This window comes from Coregonus lavaretus, assembly GCF_964263955.1.
Source record: "Coregonus lavaretus genome assembly, chromosome: 15".
Lineage (NCBI taxonomy): Eukaryota > Metazoa > Chordata > Actinopteri > Salmoniformes > Salmonidae > Coregonus > Coregonus lavaretus.
Genome location: NC_140002.1, coordinates 31,296,456 through 31,314,479, shown reverse-complemented (window position 1 = coordinate 31,314,479; position 18,024 = coordinate 31,296,456). Strand labels below are relative to the sequence as shown.

The 18,024-nt window shown below is 45.1% G+C and overlaps 1 protein-coding gene across 4 annotated transcripts in view; it reads left to right on the top strand.

Moving 5' to 3' along the window:
* LOC311142076 (cohesin subunit SA-2-like) overlaps window positions 1-18,024 on the top strand; it is a 31,178-nt gene that overhangs the window by 8,609 nt on the left and 4,545 nt on the right. The window contains exons 3-30 of one of the 4 annotated variants that reach the window (XM_084177637.1): window positions 1,245-1,323; window positions 1,456-1,611; window positions 1,717-1,813; window positions 1,945-2,021; window positions 2,213-2,417; window positions 2,640-2,791; window positions 3,203-3,276; window positions 3,845-3,968; window positions 4,653-4,751; window positions 4,853-4,932; window positions 5,058-5,165; window positions 5,337-5,445; window positions 5,539-5,656; window positions 5,751-5,854; window positions 6,038-6,130; window positions 6,284-6,373; window positions 6,513-6,716; window positions 6,945-7,015; window positions 7,134-7,221; window positions 7,312-7,392; window positions 7,529-7,621; window positions 11,136-11,310; window positions 13,262-13,401; window positions 13,485-13,586; window positions 13,695-13,843; window positions 13,985-14,113; window positions 14,902-15,110; window positions 15,197-15,268. In XM_084177637.1, the coding sequence (XP_084033763.1) occupies window positions 1,245-1,323; window positions 1,456-1,611; window positions 1,717-1,813; window positions 1,945-2,021; window positions 2,213-2,417; window positions 2,640-2,791; window positions 3,203-3,276; window positions 3,845-3,968; window positions 4,653-4,751; window positions 4,853-4,932; window positions 5,058-5,165; window positions 5,337-5,445; window positions 5,539-5,656; window positions 5,751-5,854; window positions 6,038-6,130; window positions 6,284-6,373; window positions 6,513-6,716; window positions 6,945-7,015; window positions 7,134-7,221; window positions 7,312-7,392; window positions 7,529-7,621; window positions 11,136-11,310; window positions 13,262-13,401; window positions 13,485-13,586; window positions 13,695-13,843; window positions 13,985-14,113; window positions 14,902-15,110; window positions 15,197-15,268 (3,278 nt within the window). The remainder of the gene's footprint in view (window positions 1-1,244; window positions 1,324-1,455; window positions 1,612-1,716; window positions 1,814-1,944; window positions 2,022-2,212; window positions 2,418-2,639; window positions 2,792-3,202; window positions 3,277-3,844; window positions 3,969-4,652; window positions 4,752-4,852; window positions 4,933-5,057; window positions 5,166-5,336; window positions 5,446-5,538; window positions 5,657-5,750; window positions 5,855-6,037; window positions 6,131-6,283; window positions 6,374-6,512; window positions 6,717-6,944; window positions 7,016-7,133; window positions 7,222-7,311; window positions 7,393-7,528; window positions 7,622-11,135; window positions 11,311-13,261; window positions 13,402-13,484; window positions 13,587-13,694; window positions 13,844-13,984; window positions 14,114-14,901; window positions 15,111-15,196; window positions 15,269-18,024) is intronic. The other 3 variants (XM_084177640.1, XM_084177639.1, XM_084177638.1) reach the window with 3 other exon arrangements.

Here is an 18,024-nt window from a genome sequence, read left to right as displayed (position 1 = left end):
TGATTGGCGCGAACACATTAAGAAGGAAAGAAATTCCACAAATGAACTTTTAAGAAGGCACACCTGTTAATTGAAATGCATTCCAGGTGACTACCTCATGAAGCTGGTTGAGAGAATGCCAAGAGTGTGCAAAGCGGTCATCAAGGCAAAGGGTGGCTATTTGAAGAATCTCAAATATATAATATATTTTTATTTGTTTAACACTTTTTTTGGTTACTACATTATTCCATATGTGTTATTTCATAGTTTTGATGTCTTCACTATTATTCTACAATGTAGAAAATAGTAAAAATAAAGAAACACCCTTGAATGAGTAGGTGTTCTAAAACTTTTGATGTGTAGTGTATAATGAACAAAAATATAAACGCAAAATGTAAAGTGTTGGTCCCATGTTCGCAACATGTAAGAATTTCAACGGTTTTACTGAGTTACAGTTCATATAATTAAATCAGTCAATTGAAATAAATTCAGTAGGCCCTAATCTATGAATTTCACATGACTGGGCAGGGGCACAGCAATGGGTGGGCCTGAGAGGCCCACCCACTTGGGAGCCAGGCCCAGCCAATCAGAATGAGTTTTACCCCACAAAAGTGCTTTATTACAGACAGAAATAATCCTCAGTTTCATCAGCTGTCCGGGTGGCTGGTCTCAGACGATCCTGCAGGTAAAGAAGCCGGATGTGGAGGTCCTGGGCTGGCGTGGTTTCACGTGGTCTGCAGTTGTAAGGCTGGTTGGATGTACTGCCAAATTATCTAAAACGATGTTGGAGGCGGCTTATTGAAGAGAAATTAACATTACATTCTCTGGCAACAGCTCTGGTGGACATTCCTGCAGTCAGCATGCCAATTGCATGCTCCCTCAAAACTTGAGACATTTGTGGCATTGTGTTGTGTGACAACACAAGGTGCCCCTGTGTAATGATCATGCTGTTTAATCAGCTTCTTGATATGCCACACCTGTCAGGTGGATTGATTATCTTGGCAAAGGAGAAATGCTCACTAACAGGGATGTAAACACATTTTTGCACAAAATAGAGAGAAATAAGCTTTTTGTGCTTATGGAAAATATCGGGGATCTTTTATTTCAGCTCATGAAACATGGGACCAACACTTTACATGTTGCGTTTATATTTTTGTTCAGTGAACAATATTTACAGAGCTGTCTTCCAAGGCTTCCTCACGGCACCATGGCAACCACGGAACTCAATGTATGGTTGCAATGACCTCATTTTGGTTTCTGTACAGGGAGGCTGATACACAGTTGTCCTCTGACACAGACCTTGAGGACCCTGATGTCAAGAATGCAAAGCTTGGGAAAGGAAAGGTGAGACTGGCATCTAAAGTCCTCTATCAACACAAGAAAGCCATAATAATTTGGATATGGTCACATACTGCTATACATTTGTGCACACACAATGTACACTAACACCTTACATGGTATTCCTGTCTGTTGTAGGGGGGTAAGAAGGGGAAGAAAGCCCCTGGAGAGAAGGGGAAGGGTGTTGCAGTGAAGGGTGCTGGCCTTGGCCGGGTGAATGGCCACCACCAGGAGAACGGGATGGAGAGCATGACCCTGTTCGAGGTGGTGAAAATGGGGAAGAGTGCCACACAGGTTGGTGCAAACTTTTTTTTATTAGACAATGTAATTCTCAAAGCATGTTGGTGATAGTAGTATTTTCATATTGAAGTGATGGTGAATGGGTGTCTTTTCTGTTAGTCTGTCGTTGATGACTGGATTGAGTCTTACAAGAACGATCGAGACATTGCTCTCCTGGACTTGATCAACTTCTTCATCCAGTGTTCGGGCTGTAAAGGTAGGCACCCAGAGCGGATTGAATAGAATACTAAACCCTGAGAAGGAAGTTTCTAAATCATTTTGCGTCCGTTACTTGTGATTATTGAGCGAGCTAAGATTTTATGGTTCTTATTTTTTGTTTTGCTACAGGTGCTGTCAGTGCAGAGATGTTCAGACACATGCAAAACTCTGAGATCATCAGGAAGATGACAGAGGAGTTTGACGAGGTACTGTCTGGTGGTGCACTTGCTGTACGTCGTTATTTATGCCTCTCTGTCTATAGGGTCAATCTAAACGTTATTCTCTTTCTCTCTCTCTCTCTCTCTCTCTCTCTCTCTCTCTCTCTCTCTCTCTCTCTCTCTCTCTCTCTCTCTCTCTCTCTCTCTCTCTCTCTCTCTCTCTGTCTGTTATCATATAGGACAGCGGGGACTACCCGTTAACTATGGCAGGGCCACTGTGGAAGAAGTTCAAGTCGAGCTTCTGTGAGTTTATCGGGGTGCTGGTGCGGCAGTGTCAGTACAGCATCATCTATGATGAGTACATGATGGACACAGTTATCTCGCTGCTCACTGGCCTCTCTGACTCTCAGGTCCGAGCCTTCAGACACACCAGCACACTGGCAGGTCAGTACTCACACAATATAGACACTGGGCAGTTGAGGGAAGGCTGCAGTTAAAGCACTGTTAAACTACTAGCTTGATGTATGCAATGCTATCTTTTATGAAGGATATGCTGTGTGTCAATATGTAGGACTAATGAATATACTTTAACTTGATGGCCAGTCTGCATTAATAGTGCCTTATTAATTAGTAGATGTCACTCAAGTCAGTCGTTGTCTCTACCAGCCATGAAGTTGATGACAGCCTTGGTGAACGTGGCTCTGAACCTGAGCATCAACATGGACAACACTCAGAGGCAGTACGAGGCAGAGAGGAACAAGGTCATGGCCAAGAGGGCCAATGATAGGCTGGAGCTCCTTTTACAGAAGCGTAAAGAGGTGAGTGGGTTCTTCTTATGGTGCCTCAACTGTTTCTTCCCCACGACTGTTGTAGGGAAGGGGAAGATTACATTATCTGGTCCTAACAATTCTAACCTGACCATATAATATGTAATATTTATAAATATGAATATTTGAAAAGGAAAAGGCGCATCGCTCGCTTACCATTAAAAACATTATTTTATTTAAACATCTAAAAGGTTGACGTTTTGGCTACCATCAATGGCCTTCATCAGAACCAGTTCCTGATGAAGGCCATTGATGAAGTCCAAAACGTCAAACTTTTAATAGTATTAATGGTGAGCGAGCGATGCACCTTTTTAATTATGATTTAGTTTTATGGTTGCAGCTCGACTCCCATTGGTTGTGCAACCTCCACTTGTTTCCATTTAGAAATGTCTCTCCTTTCAGCTTCAAGAAAATCAAGACGAAATTGAAAACATGATGAATGCGATTTTCAAAGGAGTGTTTGTTCACAGATATCGGTATGTATTGGAATTTGTCATCTTTCTACACACAGAACAATGAATCCAATTAGAACTATAATGGTAAATGCATTATATTTAGAATTATGTATTGTTTTAGGGCGAATATTATGAATTTTTTTTTTGTAGTATATTTTTATTGAAGTTAGGGTGTCTAAAAAGAAAACTGTGGGTGCATTCACTAGATGTCAGAGAGTTCGATCTCTCAATGTGGAAACCAACTTCAGGTACTGACATTGCAGAGAGAGACTTCAGTGGCATGGAAGGCGTACAGCAGCTCTGAGATGTGCAGACTGGTCTTTCACTGAGCTGTCCCAAGGCTGTGTGGCGCCCTCTTGTGCTAAACAGGCAGCAACGGTTGCTAAGGCAGAACAGCTCATCATGGCACAGCATGTGCCACTGATATCTGATCTAAGTAGGCTTTTAAAACTGCCTCTGGCTGTACCACTTCAGCTTTTCTAATTAAATCCACTTTTACTGCCCTGCCATAAGATATCAAATAATTGAATTGACCAGTGAGCATGAGGGGTCTGTGAGTAAGTCTGGACATTTGTTCTCTGTTTATCAGTGATGCCATAGCTGAAGTCCGGGCAATTTGCATTGAGGAGATTGGGGTATGGATGAAGATGTACAGCGATGCTTTTCTCAATGACAGTTATCTGAAGTATGTTGGATGGACCATGCATGACAAGGTGAGCCATGCAATATGTCAAATCAAATTTGAAACTCTACAGCAGGGGTTCCTAAACCTTTTCACTCGGGGGGGCCCCCCTTCCAGCATTCGGGAACATCCTGCGCCCCTCCCTGCGAGTACGCCACGTCTATTTCTATGGGCACAAGCACTGTTCATGACACAAACTGTTCACACCCTTCTTGTTGGTGGAGAGAATTTTGCAGGTTTAAAGCTCATTTCCTGCAATTCTACAAAAAAAAAATCATGGGGTGCAAAGAAAACGTTGCAGTTTTAAAGCAAATTTTCTTGCAATTCTATATATTTTGCCATGGCTAATGTGTATTCGTGTGATATTTAAGTGACTAAACAATTACAACAAAACTATGGGCTAAAAAAATGAAATAAAAAAACGTTAGCTGACGTGGGCTAGTTGATCTGGACATTTGTGACAAGTTATAAATAGCTCTCTAAGGTATCCAATGACTAACATGACAAGAGGAACTAATGATGCACTACCTCATTTCGAAATTGCACCTTGTGCATTCTACTATTACAACTTTCAAGAGTAAGTTTAAAGCCGGACTGAGTTCCTGTGCCCCCCTTGCCGACCCCTCGCGCCCCCCACAGTTTGGGAACCACAGAGCTACAGCATTGAGGTTTGAACGTTGTGGTTACAACATTGTCCTCCTCCCTGTGATTGCAGCAAGGAGAAGTGCGTCTCAAGTGTCTGACTGCACTCCAGGGCCTGTACTATAACCGGGAGCTCAACACTCGACTGGAGCTTTTCACCAGCCGCTTCAAGGTAGGTCAGACACTCCACCATCTCATCACTAACTGGGAAATACTGTACATAACATACGCACATCATGGTTGGCCAGATGTTGACTTTACTGTCATTGACAGGACCGCATTGTATCGATGACTCTGGACAAGGAGTATGATGTTGCAGTGCAAGCGATAAAACTTCTGACTCTTGTCTTGCAGTAAGTAATCTGCAAAACATTGAAATATTGCAAATGTATTAGTGTCCAGTACTCCACGTACCCCTGACCCTCTGCTGACCCCGTTGAGACCTTACTGCCCTGTCTCTGTTGTTGTCACATTGCAGTAGCAGTGATGAGGTCCTGACAGCAGAGGACTGTGAGAGTGTCTACCATCTGGTCTACTCTGCCCATCGACCTGTGGCAGTGGCTGCAGGAGAGTTCCTCTATAAGAAGTAGGTCTCACACCGGCTGTCTAAAGCTGTGGTGGAAGCTGAAAAACACTCTGATGAAATTGTGATTAAAGCACTATTTGGGTTAGAAATGCCTCCATGCTGAGAAACTGAAGTTTGTTTGAGAATTATCCAGCAGCATTTAGCCTGACCTCAATGTTGCCCTGTCCTTAGGCTCTTCAGCCATCGAGGTCCAGAGGAGGAGGGGATGCCCAGGAGGGGCAGGCAGAGTCTCAACGGGAACCTCATCAAGACCACCGTCTTCTTCTTCCTGGAGAGTGAGGTGTGTTCAGGCTCCATGTAGAGTCTGTCTATCTGTTTGAAGTGACCTACATGGGGCACGTGTTTCGGTTGTGATATATCTGAACGTTTGCAGCTCCATGAGCACGGGGCCTACCTGGTGGACAGCCTGTGGGAGTGTGTAGGGGAGCTGCTAAAAGACTGGGAGAGCATGATCAGCCTGCTGCTGGATGAGCCCATGCCAGGGGAGGAGGGTAAGGAGAAGCACCAAGCACTTGTACACAAACACACACACGCACACTGTTATTCACACTGTCATATCTCATCAACATGTTTGTCCCTGTCCAGCCCTGACTGACCACCAGGAGACTGCTCTGATAGAGATCATGCTTTGTGCCATCCGCCAGGCCTGTGAGTGCCACCCTCCAGTGGGCAGAGGCACAGGGAAGAGGGTGAGTGCTGCTTGGCATATTCCAATGTAAGCCCCTCAGCGGTCAACTCCATTACTAGTGAGCTCTCAAGGCTCTATTCTCAGAAGCCATGTTTGAACATTCACTCAGATGACTGAGGTTATATGAAAACCTTTCATATAACATGATTGTGACGTGATTGTGCTCGTCGGAAAATTCTCCTAGGTCTTGACAGCGAAGGAGAAGAAAACCCAGCTGGATGACCGGACGAGAATCACTGAGATTTTTGCTGTGGCATTGCCTCTGTTGTTGGCTAAGGTCAGTTATCAAGTCATCTACATGACTGTCACTGTACAGTCTATACACGGCTGCTATATTTAACTCAGCCCCTGGGACCGCCAGATAGATGCAGGATTACTCAACCCTAGGTATCTTGTAGCTCCCCTCACCCTCTCCATCTTTTCCTCACAGTACTCTGTTGATGCTGAGAAGGTGACCAACTTACTGCAGCTGCCGCAGTTCTTTGACCTGGAAATCTACACCACTGGTCGATTGGAAAAGGTTTGTGAATCATCTGATATTCCTGGACCTCAACTAATCCTACCGTACCTTAGATTGTTAACAGTAAGTTATTCACACGGCCATTGTGGCAGAATGTAATTTGAGACCTCTCATCCCTTTGCCCTCTGTTTGTGTGCAGCACTTGGAGTCATTGCTGCGTCAGATCAGGGAAGTGGTGGAGAAGCACACAGAGACTGATGTGCTGGAGGCGTGCTCCATGACTTACCACGCTCTCTGCAACGAGGAGTTCACCATCTTCAACAGGGTGGACATCGCCAGGTCCCAGCTACTGGACGAGCTGGTGGACAAGTTCAACAGACTCCTGGAGGACTTCCTGCTGGAGGTGGGCTCACATGGCTTGGTGGTTCAAGGACTGTGTTTGAGATCATATTTACAACTGTTCGTCAGATGTAATGATATTTAAAGACTAGAGGACACTGAACCTTCAGAGTATTTCTCTTAGAAAAGTTTGTAGGGTTTTGTCATTTTAATTTGTAAGGTAGTACTTCTATTGAGACTGAAACTGTAAATTGAGTGTAGGATTTCACTAGACAGTTATCTGTTGTTTCAGGGTGAGGAACCAGATGAGGATGATGCCTACCAGGTCCTGTCCACACTGAAGAGAATCACTGCGTTCCACAAGTAAGGCCTTGATCAAGATTTAACGAGTAATGTGTAATCCAAACATTTGCCAGTGAACGGTAGATAAATCATAACTCCTTATCTGACTAGATTCTGTGTTTCTCTCTCTCCTCTGCAGTGCGCATGACCTCTCTAAATGGGACCTGTTCAACAGCAACTATAAGCTACTAAACACAGGACTTCAGAATGGTGATATGCCTGAACAGGTACCTAAAGCATAACCCTGTTATCCCTTTAAACTCACATAATCTCAATGGTTTACTATCACTTACCTTGTAATACTCTCTTTTTCCCAGATTGTAATTCATGCGATGCAGTGCACACACTATGTCATCCTGTGGCACCTAGCCAAGGTTTCAGAGGGCAGCTCCACAAAGGTACATACACTGTTATCAGTGACTAATGACATCCAGTGTCTAGAAATGCTAGTGACAAGTTATGCCTGGATAATGATGGTGGTTTACTGCTTAAATAGTGAGTACTGAATACTGAGAATATCTGTTGCGTTTCCAGGGGGACATGGTGACCCTGAGGAAGCAGGTTAGGGCTTTCTGTCTGATGTGCCAGAGCTACCTCACTAGTGTCAACACCACCGTCAAAGAGCAGGTGGGTTGTCCTACATCATGTCGGTTGGCTGGACACACAATCGCATTTTCCCTTAAGGTGTGTGTTCACTATTCAGTGATTGCTAAAATGTTGTTGTTTTGCTGTGTTGGCTGGATTACTGTAACGCCTCGATCACACCGACAGCGTCATTGCGCAAAATGGTACGCAGCATCATCTGGATATGTGCAACAAAAGTTCAACATTCACCTTCTGCTTCCATTTCTGTCAAGCCGTCTACACATACAGTTGGATGCATACGTTCAATAAATCCAACGTATGCACCGCACAGAACGCACTGCAACTGCCACTGCAACGCAATGCTGCAAGGCAAATGCAGCGTTCCATTGGAAATGATTGTACCAAAACGCAATGATGCTGTCGGTCTGATCGAGGCGTAAAGCACTCAGTGTTTTCCGTAAGTACATGGAGTAGCCAGCCAAATAGAAAAAGTAGCCAGCCAGGGAGTTCCGGGCTGGGGGGTGCCGAGGGCACATGCCTCCCTGGGATTTAATTTTTCAGAACTAGCTCTACATTCTAAAGCCTTGATTCCATCTGAAGGACACAGCAAATTATTGAATACTTTAACGACTTTACCTCCCAGATTGGTCAAATGAGTAGAAAGACATGACTACAATTAAAATGACTGAAAATGTATGAGTTCAGTGTGTTAGTTGTTTTGGATATCGGCTAGGCCTTTATGATCAGGACTATTTTCTAAGTAAGATAACCTTTTTTAACATTAAACCTGTCTTCTCTTGAGATTAAAGTCATATTTACAGTTTTATTGCAAGATATGAATTGCCACAATGTTTTGTTATTCAAATTGTGTATTTTATTGGCTCTGCTGCTGTGGACACTTAGGGTAAGGAAACCAACGTGTCATTTTGTAATTTGAGGGAACTATCCCTTTAACAGTTTGGCCTGTCAATTAATCACTGTGGGTGGGATTGTCAGGGGAGGAGGCAGGATGTTTGTGAGTCACCGTAGGGTTTCAGACCTGTCAATCAATCACTGTGGGTGGGATTTTGAGGGAAGGCGGTAGATTAGTAATCTAGTCAGAAAAAGTCTAGTCTAGTCTACTCTTTCAATTTAGTTTATTGTGTCAAAAACCTAAGAAAAAAGGTTGTGTTCTGTCGCGTGTAGCTCAGTTGGTAGAGCATGGCGCTTGCAACGCCAGGGTTGTGGGTTTGTTTCCCACGGGGGGCCAGTATGAAAAAATAAATAAATGTATGCACTCACTAACTGTAAGTCGCTCTGGATAAGAGCGTCTGCTAAATGACTAAAATGTAAAAATGTAAGTAAACATGGACTCCCTATTGAGAAACAATATAATTGTGGGAAAATGGTTTTAAATGCAAAACATTTCAGGGGCAGGACCCCCCGCCAGATTGTGCATCCCCACAAATACACAAAGTCAGGCGTCAATGACTAGACCTACAGGTATGATTGAAGATTGAAGCAGGAGTTAAACATGGGCTTTGCTACACAGAAAGCAGCAGTTGACTAGGCTACTCCATTGTCGACACTTTAATAAAATCACTAGGCCTATATTAATATATTTAATAATACCATATCATGTATCATAACATTAGCTTTTATAACCTTCAATCTGTTTTCTTTTATCATATTTTGGACCAGAATGAGGCTCTCTCCACTACTTATTGTTCCTGCAGTGCGGAGTCAACATCTTTGTTGAATGTTTTCATAATTTACTACTGCTTTTTGGCGATTATCTGCAGATAGTCTACCAGTATGGAAATTAGGGAACCAAATGAACGGCTCTCTAACCGATACGGTTCCTTTCACCTAACACAGTGGTCACCAACAGGTCTGGTGATCGACTAGGCATTCCTAGTCGATCACCAGGCATTCCTAGTCGATCACCAGGCATTCCGAGTCGATCACAAGGCATTCCTAGTTGATCACCAGACATTTCTGTAGAAAGTTCAACGATAAAGGCTTGCACTCCTTTTTATTATAATTTCATTTTTTTGACTTTGCGCTTGATTCAGAAGGTGCACTTGATTCAGAAACCCTGTGCGCCGGGTAGGCAAAGTGTTTCCATTCTGAACCACTCCATTTGTCTGAAGGGACAAACTCCGCCTACCCGTAGGACCAGGAGAGCAGTGGCTAAATCAAGTGCGCCTACTGAGCTGGCCAATCGGATAGCTCAAATCACTGTGCCAAGAGCAGCTTCCGCGACCCCACAGCTAAATTTGATACCAGCCTACGTGAGATTTCGCCATCAGTGGTCAGTCTCACCGGAGGAAAGGAGAGAGCAGGGACCGTGAGAGGCGGACCCACTGCTGCTCTCTCCCTCCCTCCACTGAGACTGACCATCAGATGCAGGTACCATCAGTCCAGTAAAATAAAAAAGTGAATTATTTCAATTTATGCTCAGCTGTGCCTCGCAAGTGATACAACAACTGATCTATTTTGTTATCAAAGCTCGAGTTTTGAAATATAATACGGTCTGAGAAGAACAGTATTGGCAGGCCAAGCATATAGCCAATATGCTGTGATAATGTATTAGGCCTACTGCACAAACTTCATTCCTACAGACTGTTTTTTATTAATGTTGCATAGGTTTACATTTGTAATGTTTTTTATTTTATCTGAGCGGTAGATGTCTGCTTGCTTTTTGACTGCGAAGGTGATCTTGACTCCGAAAAGGTTGGTTACCGCTGACTTAACAGATCTGTTCAAAAATAGCCATTTGTTCGCGAACAACCCATCACTAGGCTACACTGACAAGTCATTTTAGCGGTCACTGGCAAGTCTCGACATGGGCTTCGAATTCTAGGAAAATACAAACAATATCTTTGGTTTACTTTTCCCGATGCGATACAATGGACATATAACAATGTTGTATGATTTATGAATAGCAAAAGGATGTAGGAGATTGACTTTATTCCGTCAGTTTGACACCTTTAATAAACTAGTCAACACTTGCTCTTCGGTCGTCAATCAAACCACAGTAAATAGCCTATGCGCCCCTACTCTGTGGCTGTATAGGCCTATGAAACACACAAAAGAAAATAAATGAATGTGCCACAAAACAATTAAGTGGATTACAACTCATCGTTACCTCTTACATTACATGGGACGTGTAAATTCACTCACAGGAAATGATGAAGAAGCATCATGGTCTCCCTCCTCCGTGAAAATAAATGTGACTGCAGCCAACCACAGCGTACATAAATAACACGGTATCGAGAGGCAGGCTCTTTATTACTGACAGGCATCGGTTCTATCAATAGATCATTAGAAGATGTATATCGTTCATTCTAGCGGGAGAAAGCTATACAGACTTTTCTGACCAGCGAATTGAAACTTTTCAATGAAAAAAAGCCTAGTTAATTTATCAAGTGGAAAAAGTAGCCAGCTTACAAATGAGTCTGTTATCGGCTATTTAGCCGACAGCCAGCGCTTATGGAAAACACTGAGCCCTGTGTGGCAACTGTTAACATGAAAGGGCTTTTTAACTAAATGTGATTGATTGACTGTGTTCCAGGCCTTCACTATCCTGTGTGACGCCCTGATGATCTTCAGCCACCAGATCGTGTCGTCGAGCCGGGAGCAGCTGGAGGCTCTGATCTACGCGCCAGACTCCTCCCTGCAGGCTGAGCTGCTCAACTTCATCCTGGACCACGTCTTCATCGACCAGGACGAAGACAACAACAGCACAGGTCAGACACATCCCCCTTTCACAGCCCCCTGGCAGACAGTCACCATACAGGCCAGACAGAGCCCAACTTCACTCTGCCCCCTGGCAGAGAGTCACCATACAGGCCAGACAGAGCCCAACCTCACACAGCCCCCTGGCAGACAGTCACCATACAGGCCAGACAGAGCCCAACTTCACTCAGCCCCCTGGCAGAGAGTCACCATACAGGCCAGACAGAGCCCAACTTCACTCAGCCCCCTGGCAGAGAGTCACCATACAGGCCAGACAGAGCCCAACCTTACACAGCCCCCTGGCAGACAGTCACCATACAGGCCAGACAGAGCCCAACTTCACTCAGCCCCCTGGCAGAGAGTCACCATACAGGCCAGACAGAGCCCAACCTCACACAGCCCCCTGGCAGACAGTCACCATACAGGCCAGACAGAGCCCAACCTTACACAGCCCCCTGGCAGACAGTCACCATACAGGCCAGACAGAGCCCAACCTCACTCAGCCCCCTGACAGACAGTCACCATACAGGCCAGACAGAGTCCAAACTCACTCAGCCCCCTAGCAGAGAGTCACCATACAGGCCAGACAGAGCCCAACCTCACACAGCCCCCTGGCAGACAGTCACCATACAGGCCAGACAGAGCCCACCCTTACACAGCCCCCTGGCAGACAGTCACCATACAGGCCAGACAGAGCCCACCCTCACACAGCCCCCTGGCAGACAGTCACCATACAGGCCAGACCAAGCCCACCCTCACACAGCCCCTTGGCAGACAGTCACCATACAGGCCAGACAGAGCCCACCCTCACACAGCCCCCTGGCAGACAGTCACCATACAGGCCAGACCAAGCCCACCCTCACACAGCCCCTTGGCAGACAGTCACCATACAGGCCAGACAGAGCCCACCCTCACACAGCCCCCTGGCAGACAGTCACCATACAGGCCAGACCAAGCCCACCCTCACACAGCCCCTTGGCAGACAGTCACCATACAGGCCAGACCAAGCCCACCCTCACACAGCCCCTTGGCAGACAGTCACCATACAGGCCAGACAGAGCCCACCCTCACACAGCCCCCTGGCAGACAGTCACCATACAGGCCAGACAGAGCCCAACCTCACTCAGCCCCCTGACAGACAGTCACCATACAGGCAAGACAGAGCCCAAACTCACTCAGCCCCCTAGCAGAGAGTCACCATACAGGCCAGACAGAGCCCAACCTCACACAGCCCCCTGGCAGACAGTCACCATACAGGCCAGACAGAGCCCACCCTTACACAGCCCCCTGGCAGACAGTCACCATACAGGCCAGACAGAGCCCACCCTCACACAGCCCCCTGGCAGACAGTCACCATACAGGCCAGACCAAGCCCACCCTCACACAGCCCCTTGGCAGACAGTCACCATACAGGCCAGACAGAGCCCACCCTCACACAGCCCCCTGGCAGACAGTCACCATACAGGCCAGACCAAGCCCACCCTCACACAGCCCCTTGGCAGACAGTCACCATACAGGCCAGACAGAGCCCACCCTCACACAGCCCCCTGGCAGACAGTCACCATACAGGCCAGACCAAGCCCACCCTCACACAGCCCCTTGGCAGACAGTCACCATACAGGCCAGACCAAGCCCACCCTCACACAGCCCCTTGGCAGACAGTCACCATACAGGCCAGACAGAGCCCACCCTCACACAGCCCCCTGGCAGACAGTCACCATACAGGCCAGACAGAGCCCACCCTCACACAGTACAAGTCAGACATCCACTCAGCCCACCTGGTAGCTAGTCACAACACAAGGAGACCGCTGAGAATGGCTTTTAATGTGAACACACAATTTAAATATGTAGTAACACCAGAGCTCTTTCTGAGTTGAAGCGAACACCTTGTATGGAGACCTGAATAATGAAGCTTTGCAAGGGGTTACTTATGTGTGATTTTGGTTTTCTTAATTTTATCAGATGGGCAGCAAGATGATGAAGCCAGTAAAATTGAGGCTTTACACAAGAGGCGGAACCTGCTGGCAGCGTACTGCAAACTGATCATTTACAATGTGGTGGAGATGAACACTGGAGCTGATATCTTCAAGCAGTACATGAGGGTATGTCTGGCCTCCTACCATATTTATCCCTTAAAAAACCCATTGCTATTCCCAATCCATTACATGTGTGTTTTTCTCTCTAGTACTACAACGACTATGGAGATATCATCAAGGAAACGATGAGTAAAACAAGACAAATTGACAAGATCCAGTGTGCCAAGACCCTCATTCTGAGTTTGCAGCAGGTAGGAGCTTTGGAGAAATTAACATTCAATTAAAGTATTGTCTTAATTTTGTGACAGTGTGAGTGTTTTGATGATCATTTTTAAAGTTGCAACACTTTTCTCTTTTAGCTTTTCAATGAGATGTTATCTGACCTCGGCTGCAACTTTGACCGCTCGTCGTCGTCCTTCTGTGGCATTAAAGAACTGGCCCGACGTTTCTCGTTGACCTTTGGCCTGGATCAGCTGAAGACCAGAGAGGCTATCGCCATGTTACACAAGTAAGCCCAAAGGTTTAAGAGCTCTGTAGGCATGCTTCAATTTGAGGCTTCTCAACATCCCAGAACTGTTCAAGTATTTACAGCTCAATACTTCAATCAATTCCTTCCTAAACATGTTGTCTTGTGCTGCACTTTCTGCAGGGATGGAATTGAGTTTACCTTCAAGGAGCCCAGTCCCCAGGGAGAGGGAAACCCTCCTCTCAACCTAGCCTTCCTGGACATTCTCAGCGAGTTCTCCTCCAAACTGCTTCGTCAGGACAAGAAGACTGTGTACGTCAGAGGAAACTGTTATACTTATTTCTATGTGCAGTCAGTGACTGTATTATCCGTAGCCAGACAGACCACAGCTACACTAGATCAGGCATAGTCATTGCGCGTCTCTCTGCGACTTAATTGGCGGCTCACGGCAAAAATGTAAAAACATTTATTGTATTTTCCTCATTCAGCTGAATGCGCCCGTGGTTACGTGAGTAGCCTTATTAGCGACTGGGACAAACGGAGCGGTAAAATCAGTTTCTAGCACATCTTGAAATAATTTTCTTCCTACGAATTTGGCTGTAGATTTTGAATGGTTGGAGCTATTACAGACTCTTCTGTTTCTACCCACAACACAAGATGTGCAGGACTCGTTAGAAGGGAGAGTGATGAATCTGTACAGAATAACTGAGGGAAATGAATTCATTATCCACCAACGATCATACATAAGATTGTTTGATGATCATCCCTGATGTTTTCCTGAACTTTCCAATACTATTATGATGCATTTCAATCACTCCAAAGCATACTTCGTTCAGACTGAAATTTGCCATTACCTGATTTTACATATCTTGTGCTATAACTTTTATTGAGAAAATAGCAATAAGGTCAGATTCTAAAGTTTCATCGAATTATTTTAAACATTTGTTTCTGATACCCCCCCCCCCCCCCCAATTGTCCTCTGATGGGTATGGCAGCTCGCACTGTGATTTTGTTTTACAAGAGTGGCTCCCTCTAAGATATTGGTGACTACCACTGCACTAGATGATGGATGTTGAGTTGTGGTCCTCTGTCCCCTCCAGTCACCTCTACCTGGAGCGGTTCATGACCTTCCAGATGGCCTTACAGCGAGAGGACTGCTGGCTGCCCCTCATCTCCTACAGGAACTCCCTGCAGGCCGGAGGAGACGACGACACAATGTCTGTCATCAGCGGCTACAGCAGCCGAGGTTCCAGCGTCAGGAGTAAGAAGGCCAAGCCAGCCAGCACCGGCAAGAGGAAACTACCTGAAGGTGAGGGGCCGACACAGAGCCACAGAACAGCATGGGCAACATACTATGACACACTGGCATTTTAAACCTGAAAGCTCAATGTTTAGTGTTACAGCTTGTGTTCCAGAATCTGTCACCTGCAGCACAATGTCAGATCATCGAGCAGGGCGAAACAAATGGTAAAAGCCCATACAAGCAATACAATAAATCTAGCCAAATGTTCAATTTGATTTTCACTTGGGGACATAACTTGTTGAATGGAAATTAGACATTTATGAATTGAGGCAAGTGTTTGCTAGATGTTTTGAGATGTTGGCATTATAAAAAGCCAGTCCGCTAAGACAGGGATCATCAACTAGATTCAGCCGCAGGCCTAATTTTTTTATTGAGCGGATGGTTGGGGGGCCGGAACATAATTACAAATAATTTGTTGACGGCAAATTGACTGCATGAAGCCCAAACAGATATAATGTATACGATCACGTTTCTCTCTATTATGCGTGGGAATACTTTGGAACAGACTTCCTGGAGTTTTCAGTCTATTATGTCCAACAATAAAACATGATATATACACACCGGTCAAAGGTTTTAGAACACCTACTCATTCAAGGGTTTTTCTTTATTTTTACTATTTTCTACATTGTAGAATAATAGTGAAGACATCAAAACTATGAAATAACACATTTGGAATTTGTAACCAAAAAAGTGTTAAACAAATCAAAATATATGTTATATGTGAGATTCTTCAAATAGCCACCCTTTGCCTTGATGACAGCTTTGCACACTCTTGGCATTCTCTCAACCAGCTTCACCTGGAATGCTTTTCCAACAGTCTTGAAGGAGTTCCCACATATGCTGAGCACTTGTTGGAGGCCAGGTCATCTGATGCAGCACTCCATCACTCTACTTCTTGGTAAAATAGCCGTTACACAGGCTGGAGGAGTGTTGGGTCATTGTCCTGTTGAAAACAAATGATAGTCCCACTAAGCCCAAACCAGATGGGATGGCGTATCGGTGCAGAATGCTGTGGTAGCCATGCTGGTTAAGTGTCACTAGCAAAGCACCCCCACACCATAACACCTCCTCCTCCATGCTTTACGGTGGGAAATACACATGCGGAGATCATCCGTTCACCCACACCGCGTCTCACAAATCCACGGCGGTTGGAACCAAAGATCTCCAATTTGGACTCCAGACCAAATGACACATTTCCACCGGTCTAATGTCCATTGCTCGTGTTTCTTGGCCCAAGCAAGTCTCTTCTTCTTATTGGTGTCCTTTAGTAGTGGTTTCTTTGCAGCAATTCGACCATGAAGGCCTGATTCACACAGTCTCCTCTGAACTGTTAATGTTGAGATGTGTCTGTTACTTGAACTCTGTGAAGCATTTATTTGGGATGCAATTTCTGAGGCTCGTAACTAATTAACTTATCCTCTGCAGCAGAGGTAATTCTGGGTCTTCCTTTCCTGTGGCGGTCCTCATGAGAGCCAGTTTCATCAAAGCGCTCGATGGTTTTTGCAACTGCACTTGAAGAAACTTTAAAAGTTCTTGACATTTTCCGTATTGACTGACCTTCATGTCTTAAAGTAATGATGGACTGTCGTTTCTCATTGCTTATTTGAGCTGTTCTTGCCATAATATGGACTTGGTCTTTTACCAAATAGGGCTATCTTCTGTATCCCCCCCTACCTTGACACAACACAACTGATTGACATTAAGAAGGAAAGAAATTCCACAAATTAACTTTTAAGAAGGCACACCTGTTAATTTAAATGCATTCCATGTGACTACCTCATGAAGCTGGTTGAGAGAATGCGAAGAGTGTGCAAAGCTGTCATCAAGGCAAAGGGTGGCTACTTTGAAGAATATAAAATATAAAATATACACTTTTTTGGTTACTACATGACTCCATATGAGTTATTTCATAGTTTTGATGTCTTCACTATTATTCTACAATGTAGAAAATAGTAAAACAAATAAAGAAAAACCCTTGAGTAGGTGTTCTAAAACTTTTGACCGGTAGTGTATATACAGTGGGGAGAACAAGTATTTGATACACTGCCGATTTTGCAGGTTTTCCTACTTACAAAGCATGTAGAGGTCTGTAATTTTTATCATAGGTACACTTCAACTGTGAGAGACTGAATCTAAAACAAAAATCCAGAAAATCACATTGTATGATTTTTAAGTAATTAATTTGCATTTTATTGCATGACATAAGTATTTGATCACCTACCAACCAGTAAGAATTCCGGCTCTCACAGACCTGTTAGTTTTTCTTTAAGAAGCACTCCTGTTCTCCACTCATTACCTGTATTAACTGCACCTGTTTGAACTCGTTACCTGTATAAAAGACACCTGTCCACACACTCAATCAAACAGACTCCAACCTCTCCACAATGGCCAAGACCAGAGAGCTGTGTAAGGACATCAGGGATACAATTGTAGACCTGCACAAGGCTGGGATGGGCTACAGGACAATAGGCAAGCAGCTTGGTGAGAAGGCAACAACTGTTGGCGCAATTATTAGAAAATGGAAGAAGTTCAAGATGACCCTCGGTCTGGGGCTCCATGCAAGATCTCACCTCGTGGGGCATCAATGATCATGAGGAAGGTGAGGGATCAGCCCAGAACTACACGGCAGGACCTGGTCAATGACCTGAAGGGAGCTGGGACCACAGTCTCAAAGAAAACCATTAGTAACACACTACGCCGTCATGGATTAAAATCCTGCAGTGCACGCAAGGTCCCCCTGCTCAAGCCAGCGCATGTCCAGGCCCGTCTGAAGTTTGCCAATGACCATCTGGATGATCCAGAGGAGCAATGGGAGAAGGTCATGTGGTCTGATGAGACAAAAATAGAGCTTTTTGGTCTAAACTCCACTCGCCGTGTTTGGGCGAAGAAGAAGGATGAGTACAACCCCAAGAACACCATC